Raw genomic sequence first — 9,372 nt, forward strand, 5'->3', positions numbered from 1 at the left:
TGCCAATGAATCAATTCTAATTTTCCTGGCTTGTTAAAAAATATCAATATAATTTAATTTAATTTTTCAAACACCATTTAAAAAGGTTTATAGAGGATTATTTTACGATTGTTTATTAGAAAATTTCTAAGTAAAAGATGTTTATCTTTTATTTATTATTATTATTTTTCATCATGTATAATCTTCCAACCTCAAAAGACCCATTAAGTAACGATATGCCAGATATTTTGTGCGTTTTCACCCAAATATGTATATATTCAATCGTTATCAAGTAAATATATCCGAACTTACATATGATCTTTTTAAACGGGATTTTTAATACACATTCAAACGCATACAAATATCAATTGACAAGTACGAATGCAATACATGTAGGCGGGTCACAGACCCCAGTTGTGTGGGTAAGTTAGATATCCGTTAGGATTATTGTCATTGTTTCGTAGGATAACATGGAATTCTTGTGGCTAACTAAGCGCTACCAAGTACAAGTACAAATGCCGCTCGTGCAGTGGATCCGCCTCGAAGGACCACGACTTGCACGTGGGATGACTACTACAAATTATATAGGACTAACCAAGCAGCGTGAACTGATGGTATTTCGGGTACTCTTAACTTTAATCTAATACATCATATATAAACTAAAATGTTGTGCGAATAATTTAGTCAGAGAGATTCTGCTGGGATCCTGGATCTCTGTACGCTTATAGTCCCGGCTTGGTTTTGTCATCGATGCTGCTTCCGGCGCTCGCCGTGCTGCCCGCATCCGATGGCACCGGGCTGGAACGTCCTGATCCTGCCCTGGATCCGGATTCCACGGGAGTGGGAATGGGACTGGTTGTCGGACTGGTCTCCAGGTCGCTTGTGCTGCAGATTTCCTGGAAGGTGAAATTGGAATTCAGCTTGAGAAAGTCATTTAGAATCCTTGAATTTTGCCCCAAAAGGTCCTCCGTCGACAAACTTGCACATGGACTTGAACCTGGACTTGAACCTGGACTTGAACCTGGACTTGAACCTGGACTTGAACTTGAATTTGAACTTGAACTGACCTCATCCGCTTGTGTCTTGCTGGTCACCGCCTCTGGCTTGCACTCCTCGCTGGACTGGTCGGCCTTCTCCGCCCAGGAGCGGAGGAACTCCACCACGTGGCTGTGGCCGAAGTTCTCTGCCTCATCCACGGGCAGATTTCCCCAGCGATCCTTGGGGTTGTGGGGTACATGACACTGTTCCAGCAGGAACTTGACGCACTCCAAGTGTCCCTCGGAGGCAGCCAAATGGAGGGCAGTGCGACCATCGTAGTCGGCCAGGGTGATATCCATTCCGGAGAGACGATGACGCCGCAAGGCCGTAACATCGCCGCTGGCAGCTGAAAAGAGCAGATTCACGATGGACAGACCCTTGGTCTCGTAGCGGTGCTTCCGCGGATCCTTCTTGTTGGACAGATGCTTCAGGTTGTCGTAGCGATGGAAATTGAACATGGAGACCAGCTCCTCACAAAACTGTAGTCCTCTCACTGTATTACCCAAGTGATCCAAGGGCGGGGACCAGGCAAAGATGCCCATTACGTTGGGGATGACCAGCATCATGCCGCCACTCACTCCAGACTTGGCTGGCAGACCCACCTTGAAGGCGAACTGTCCGGAGTAGTCGTATGTGCCGCATGAGTGCATGATCGAGAGCACATCCCGGATTACCTCCGGCCGGAACACCTTCTCCTCGGTGGTGGGGCAGATGCCACCATTGGCCAAACTGGCTGCGATCACGGACATTGCCTCGCAATTGGTCTCCATGGAGCAGCACTGGAAGTAGAAGTCCATCACCTCCTTAAGATTGGTGCGCTTGGGGAAGCACTTGTTCTCCCGCATGTAGAAGCCCAGGGCGTAGTTCCTATCGGCAGCCTCGCGTTCGGACAGGAATACGGCGTTGTTAAAGCCGATATACTCCCCGCCGGACAGCCGCTTGAACCAGGACATGGTGTAGTCGAAGATCTCAGCGGAGGTCATGTCCGGCTTGACCAGGGCGTTCATCAGGGAGCAGGTCAGAATGGCACCTGCGTTGATCATTGGATTGTGTGGCTTTTCTGTGGAGACACAATTATATAACTGCCATAAATACATATCGAGGAAAACTTACTGTTCTGATCCAGGACAAGTTCGTTGAAGTTCCTGCCACTCGGCTCCTGGCCCACATACGAGTGCACGACCTTGGGACCCAGTTTCTCCAGGGCAATGGCGTAGGTCAGTGGCTTGCTGCAACTCTGGAGTGTGAAGGGCACATCCACATCGCCGATGGAGAAGCGCTGACCATCAATGGTGCAGATGCTCAGGCCCCAGGAATCGGGATTATAGCGAGCCAGCTGGGGAATGTAGTCGGCCAACTTGCCCAAAGTGTTGGTCTTGCAGCGATTGTAAATGTCCTCGATGTCCTTGACGAAACTCGTAAAGTCGGGGATCACGAACTGCTGCCGGAAGGCCTTGGCAATCAGCACAATATTGGGGGCCACCACACTAAATACGATAGGGATTACAATGACAGCTCTAGGATTGGAATGACTAAGGCAATAACTTACGCCTTGAAGGTCTCCCGATTGAGATGCTGAGTTTCCGCCGAAGAACCCGTCTCGTAGTTATTCAGCTTGTGCACTTTCTTCAAGTTGTCCATCAGTTCTCGCACTCGCGGATCGTTCCGGCGAATTCCGGTGGTCTTTAGCCCGGCCAGGAACTTGCCCATCGAGATGAGGCCCGTCTCCTCGCTGGCGAACATGTCGAATAGCACATCCTCCGCATTTCGCTGCTCCTGCTCGCGATGGCTGTGAATAGAAATACAAGCAGTTAGTGGGGGGAAATTAGCGAAATAGTTTCGAAGCAGCAGAAAAGCAATTGGGTTTAGGGCACCTGCTAATTGAGCGGCGATCCCCGACTGAATTTTAGCATGCGTGTGTGGAAAAGCAAGTCAAAAATTCACAAATACAAAATACTGCTACTACTAAGGGGTGTAGAGGCGGAAAGCGGAATCTTAACGGGGGGTTTGTCTTTAGCCAACTGGCGCTGAAGTCAAAGTGCTAATTGGCTCACAGACATCTAATGCAGCGCGGCCAAAAAAAAAAAACTGCACAGATCCAGTTGGACTTCTCTAAATATAGATCTTCCTCCATGGTTGGCCGACTTGATTAATTGGGGCTTTTTTCGGAACTATCAATTCGGGAAATCATTTCGCGCTGACCACAATCAACTCCAATTTAGTCGAGTTGGGCTTGATTAAGAGATCGCTTGGTTTATGGTGTATATAGCATGGCAACTGATTCAAATTCTACTGGGGGAGTGTACAAAAAACAGAACAGTTGAATCGATTACTCACGGCCGCATCGAATAGTGGCGTCTCTGACTGCTAAAAGAGTGATAAACAGGATGATCAGACAGCAATTGTTAGTTAGATTTCCATATGTTGGCCATAAATGAGCGTGTAATGAGCGTCAATCAACGCAATTTTCGTTTTGGCATAGTTATATACTTATATAGGGGGTTGTGGGTGTGTCATATAGATATGGGGTGTGTAATGTGCACAGTCTATTTTTACGATCCACTCGGATATACTATGAATATACTATGAGTATTTTGTCCCTGCCCCTGACTGTCTGTTTGGGCTGCACTTTCCGGCACTATTTTTACCTGATTATCGCGGAAATAGTACGCACTATGGTGCCGCGACGATTCTGCAGCGAGATGCCCTCGATAATCTCCTCTATGATGGCCGCCGTCTCCGTGGTCTCCTGCTCCTTGCCCCGCCTATAGTTCTCCTCCCGCTCCTTGGTCTCCCCGTCCTCACTCTGGCGCTTCAGCGCCTCCATTTCAGTTGTTTGCACCATCACGGCGTATACGTGATATTCGATGTCTTTTGCTGTTTTGTATCGATTTGTATTTTGTATACTGGATTTCGAACGCCTCGGATCGCCTTGACTTGAGCGCCGAGCTGTTGCAAGTTTAATGGGAACAACAGTAAGCGCGCTGGCATTTTATACATTAGCGGAAAGTGTGATTTTTGCTGCTCCCAGCGAACGGAGCACTTAGATAGCCATACGGATAGACGACCGGAGATCGGAGAGCGGTTAGCGGTGGCGGAGAGTACGGGCCACGGAGAGCAGCGCAGGGCCGGAATGTGCTAATTTCTAAATCATGTTATTGCCAATAAAATAAATTAATTAACTCCTTTTTCTCTACACACACACACACAAAGCCCGCACGAGCACACACAACCGCGGAGCAGATATGACTGGATTTATAGCATTATAATGGCACTGGCCATTGTCTGGCGTTCTATGGAGCAGATATTCACATGGGCACCACTCCGAAACCGATAAGGAGGTGGACGTCACGCGGCGGAACCCCGTTTCTTTGATTCCGATAAGGCGGTGGGCACGTCTCCGGGTGATTCACATTTACCTGATATACTTCGTTATCACCTTGATGAACGTCTCCTTTTGGCTTTTGGTGCACAGTCCGGCTACCATTTCGGCTATGATACCGGCATCTATGAGATCCGCATCATCCTGTACTCGCTCCTTGCCCTCCTCGGTGCCGGATAGGGGTTCCGTGGCCGGAATCTCCACCTTCTCCTCCTCAACCTTGGCGGCATTCTGCTTGACCAGCTCTATCAGCTCCTCGCCCGTCATGGACTTCAGATCGTCTACGATCTTCTGCCTGATGCTGTCCTTGAACTCGGCCGCCTCCTCGGCGGTGTAGCCGTCCAGTGGGAGCGGCGCCTTCTCGGTGGCATACTGCAGCAGGTTCCAACTACGATCGCCCATCATTTCGATTTGGTATATCCTGCTCTTGCACTGTGCAAACTTGCGGCCCGTCGCCGCCAAAATGAGACCAGTCGGCGAACGGCCAATGGTTTTATAGTTCGCCAACATCATACATCAAAAGCCAATATATGCGAGTATGTATGTAAATCATTCAGCAGACCCGAAAAGAGCGAGCGAATTCGATTTTTATCTTCGTTTAATAAACGTATGTTAATTTATTTCTATGCGCCTGAGATTGCCGGCAATTAGCGCGTGGTATCGGGGCAGATACCTCCCAACTTGGAGCACCGAACCCCATAATATCCCCCGGTTCTACTTGAAACAAAAGGGGATCTCGCAAATGTGTTTACCCCAAAAAGTGCCATCAAAATATTTTTCGCATATTCTTTGGACTTTGCCGTACAAATTGTTAATTGTGTGTGTCAACGATTTCGGTTGTTGTTTTCAAAACAATATTTTCCGAACTAAGAATAGCAATGCAAACTACAGCCGATCTAAAAATGGATCATTGGTACATAAAGTGCAGCCTGGCAGCAGCTAAACTGTTGACCCATTTGGTTATGGCCACGTGGGAAATAGTGGGTAAGTACAGCAACCACAGACGAGCAAGGTGCAAATGAGTGGACCAAATATTTTGCAATCCCAATTGGACGTTTGCATGCAGTTAGTTGTGCAAGTGCTATGTGCTCTGGATTGTTTTGCGGTGTAGAATGTAATATTGACGGTGAAAATGTACAGGGTCAGAGGTCATATTTCGATAATGTACTCACAGCTTGGCATTATCCTCTTTGGTCTTGGGCGTGGAACTGGTATCGTAGAAGGACAACTTCCGATTGGCAAACACCAAGTTCATAAGCGGTGGAGCGCGCAGTTTTTTCTGAAATGTAAAAGGTATTCGTTGTATATTACAGCTGATTGTTTAGGTCGGAAATTCTCTGTTCGCATCACGTTTTCCCAGTTATGTCAAAAATCGAACTTAATGGCACGTACTAGCATATTTCAGAGGTATATCCAGTGTATACCGCAACTGGTTCGAAGTGCAAATAATGACCATATGCCATTCACGAGCACCTTTTATAGAAAGAAGGGGTTGGTCTATCCAAACATTTGTGAGATCCCCGAAAATCGGCAACACTTTTGGTGCTTACAAGGATGGTAATAGCTATCATAATCAATCCTTTGATTCTTTGATCTTCTGTCTTTTTTTTTGCCTTATATTTGCAATGCCAACTTATTGCACATTATTGATTTGGAATACATATTGGGCACAGCCTACTTATTTTGTCCACAGCATTTCTATTTTCGTTAATGGAGAAATCGAAATCATTCATTAGTGTAACTGAATACTTCCACTGTCCTGCCTTCGATCCTAAGTACTATGGGATTGGATTACCTAACCGCATGACATCAGCGAAGCAGATGTCTTTGTGCCTTTCTTCAGTTCCTTTCAAATTAAATTGATTGAAAATATTCCAGCAACTTTATATACTACTCATTGCAACTTTAGCTTGCGAATCTTGTGGAAATATACAGCTTAAATTGTTTGCACGTGCTCAAATCCCTGTCATAAATTTGTTTCTTGTTCTCTGGAAGGGTAAATCTTTGCCTCCCAAATCTGTTTTCATTGTTAAGCGTTTTTCGCACTGGCTGCTTATTTGCATATTATTAAACACTTATTTAAGCGAAAGAAAGTCATGTGGCGCGTATGTATCTCGTTCAACAAAAACAACACCGTAAAAATAAAAAGAATAAGATATTGAGCAAACAAGTTCCGTTCAAGGGGCCTGTCACATTAGCGTGGGACTTTGGCACCTTTCGAATTTGGACACCAAAGCCGACGGAACATTGACGCACAATTCGCGCGGAAATGCAGATTATAATTATCAGAGGGAAACGTATTCAGGGGATATGAGAAACCCGTCTTGTGCACCCAAGAAATCAATTTTTTATATCATTTCTCAAAGCGTTCGATTATTTTCTACGCAGTTCGGCTTTTAATATAATGATTACATTAAAGTAAAGCCAATTTAGAACGGATTTTACGCGTATGCTGCTTTAAATATAATTTATTGTTGTAATAAGCTTTTAAACTTTTAAAACTATAATTAAATTAAACAAGTCTTAACTTAATGATTCTTACGTCAATGACAAGCGTTCTTTATCGCGCGCATAAAATATACATATTTTACATTTTATCGCTCTCAATTATTCCTAATGGGTTATTTCCCAGAAAGAAATGTATTTGATCTAGAAAATACCTCGCTAATTTCTGCATATTTCTTTAAATCGCGAAATACCTTAGAGAATTTGAATAAAATTGGCAAAGTTCATGAAATATCCATTTATTTGCCTAAGAACAAACTAACTCTCTTATTTTCCTCCTCTCCACTTTTCTCCAGCGACCACGTGCGTGAAGGGGAGTGAGGGGGAAGGGGCTGGGTTTTACTGTTGTGGCAGCTAAAATATTAATATGTACATATGTACGCACGGTATGCTAAATATTTATGAATGTGTGCTCTTTCATTTCTATTTCTCCCATGGCAACAAAAGCAGCGCAAACATTTCGACTAGTGATGGACTTTTGCCAAATCTTCGCCAGCTTTATACAGATCCATAATTATTTCCGCTTGAATTACCACCTCCGACTTTATTTGTTTTACGCTATTTACACTATTTATTTTCGGGTGACAGTTTCGCGTGACTTTAACACTTCAAGAGTCTGTGAATCACAAACACTGCAAAAAAATGTCGGAGATATCCACAAGCAAATATTTAATAAAATATACTGCGTTTTAAATAATTGTTTATACATTGGATTTGACATAAATGCGATTTATGACATAAAGTGGGATGTTTATGTTCGTTTTTCGTCCCTTGTGTGGGATAAGATTGTAATAAGCTACCGATAAGAAAGTACCTAATTTTAACCAGACTCCATAACAAAGTACAATAGCGTTTAAAAATAGCACAGACAAGTTCTCCCTATCAAAGTTACATAAATTATCATTTCATGTTGATAAGATTTTAGTTCTAATGAATAAGATTAAGATTGTCTTGCCGGAAATAAACCATATATCAAAGGAAATGAAACTCATACATAACACGCCTTTTTCTGAGTGTATTCGAATATATATATTTGTTTGATTGTTTCACGAGCCAAAGATTAATAAATAAGCAGACTTTTATAACCATCTCGACTCCCATTTCCAATCTCGCCATCATTGTTTCAATGTCTCGGTCAGCGTCTCGCCGTCGTCTGATTTTTTGACATTAAATAGTAAACTTGTTGACAGCGAGTGCTGCTGAATTGGGAGTTCCACATGTGACATGTGGTATTTGGGGATTAAGGATGAGTGTGTCAGTTGATTTGCACCTGATTAGCGCCTAGCCCCCGAAAATTTGTCATGATAATTTCACAATTAGTTCGCCCGGTAGTCTAGTCGCCGCAATCACAGATGCGATAAGATAAACTCAATTATCTTTTCTTTCCTTTGGTTTTTTTTTTTGGCAGAGGCAGGACAGTGGGTGTGTTATCTGGATATTGCGTCAGTCACGCTGCGCCTGGCATTTATCTAATTAAACTAATGCGCGGCGTCTTCAGCGAAAATTCAGCGTTGTCAGGCTGCAAAGAAAGTCATACGCCCTTACGTGCCCAAAATCACTTCCAGGCCAGAGTCCATATCTCGGTTTTTGTTTAAGTTTCGAGATCTATTTTTGGATTTTGGCAAAACTGTTTGTGCTTTCCGCCAGTATTTGCGCATCTGTGCGGATTATGCGTTCGCTTTTGTGGATAGCACATGAAAAATCAATAGACGAGCGAAATTTAGGCCCAAAAAACGTTCTTAGTCAGCTGTTTTTCGGCGAACCACCCCCCGCGTTTCAAATGCTCCGCAGAAACTTACCTCATTGATTATTTTCTGCTGCAGCTGTTTGCCTGTGTGTCCGAACTTGGCGCGCTTCAAGAGATCCGTCTCCTGGTCGAAATCCTCGACGGGCTCGACGGCGGACGCCTTGCCGCGTTGATGGACCAGCACCTGTGCCTGGGTCGTCAGGAGACGAAGGTTTCGACCGGCTAGCGTGGGAACACCTTTAAGCATTATCACAATCACTGACTTGGCTAATTGGTTGCCCTAATGACGACGATGGTCTCTCTGATTCACGGATTATCGGATGCCTAACTGGGGTAAACCTTAATGCTCGTACTTGATGTCTTCGTTCACGTTCACGTTGCGTATCCGCTCCGTTGTCTGCACATGCGTCCTCTTTTACCAATCGCTGGGTACTAAAATGCCAAAAGCAGAAAGCTCATAATCAGCTCAACGCTGCCCGCAAAAAACGTTGGCGGCGGCCAAAGCAGCGGTGATTACTTCTTGTGTTGTGAGTAAGCATAAATAGCCGCTCTCTCTCTCTCTTTGCCTCTGTTTCTTTGGGGCAGAGTTTCAAGGCGGGGGGGACACTACCACTTCCAATGGTGGTAGTTCTCTCTCAAAAGAGAGGGTGATGACGTTGCCGGGGGCCCGTCTAAGCCAGTGACGTCATTAGCACAACTGTGCAAATTAGTTGTATACACT

The 9,372-nt window shown here is 44.8% G+C and overlaps 2 protein-coding genes across 22 annotated transcripts in view; both read right to left on the minus strand.

Moving 5' to 3' along the window:
- Nucleotides 1-223: 223 nt before the first annotated feature.
- Nucleotides 224-9,010, minus strand: LOC6734204 (glutaminase liver isoform, mitochondrial). Of its 20 annotated transcripts, none has more exons than XM_039292137.2 (7): nt 8,704-9,010; nt 5,572-5,678; nt 3,355-3,381; nt 2,567-2,806; nt 2,131-2,504; nt 1,013-2,077; nt 224-976 (listed from the first exon to the last, which is right to left on the minus strand). In XM_039292137.2, exons 1-7 carry the CDS (start codon nt 8,896-8,898, stop codon nt 702-704), a joined length of 2,283 nt encoding a protein of 760 aa, XP_039148071.1. In that variant the 5' UTR covers nt 8,899-9,010; the 3' UTR covers nt 224-701. The 20 variants fall into 20 exon arrangements, with proteins under 20 accessions (XP_039148071.1, XP_002081233.1, XP_039148070.1 ...); XM_002081197.4 differs by having other exon boundaries at nt 224-875; nt 1,047-2,077; nt 3,355-3,384; XM_039292136.2 differs by having other exon boundaries at nt 3,355-3,384.
- Nucleotides 8,704-9,372, minus strand: part of LOC6734205 (nucleoporin Nup188) — a 7,023-nt gene continuing 6,354 nt past the window's right edge. The window contains exons 8-9 of one of the 2 annotated variants that reach the window (XM_044922748.1): nt 9,005-9,372; nt 8,704-8,873 (exon numbers count right to left, since the gene is read on the minus strand). The exon at nt 9,005-9,372 is cut by the window's right edge and continues 1,000 nt beyond it. The gene's annotated coding sequence lies outside the window, so the exon portion shown is untranslated. Of the gene's footprint in view, nt 8,889-9,004 lie in introns of both variants that reach the window. The other variant, XM_016182219.3, reaches the window with a different exon arrangement.

The sequence above is a fragment of the Drosophila simulans genome, chromosome 2R, assembly GCF_016746395.2.
Source record: "Drosophila simulans strain w501 chromosome 2R, Prin_Dsim_3.1, whole genome shotgun sequence".
NCBI lineage: Eukaryota > Metazoa > Arthropoda > Insecta > Diptera > Drosophilidae > Drosophila > Drosophila simulans.

Coding starts and splice junctions, on each gene's coding strand:
- LOC6734204 (XM_039292133.1), bottom strand. CDS start 4,912: ATGATGTTGGCGAACTATAAAACCATTGGCCGTTCGCCGACTGGTCTC. Junction 2,807..3,354: donor CGCCACTATTCGATGCGGCC/GTGAGTAATCGA, acceptor TTCTATTCACAG/CCATCGCGAGCAGGAGCAGC. Junction 977..1,012: donor AAATTCAAGTTCAAGTCCAG/GTTCAAGTCCAG, acceptor GTTCAAGTCCAG/GTTCAAGTCCATGTGCAAGT.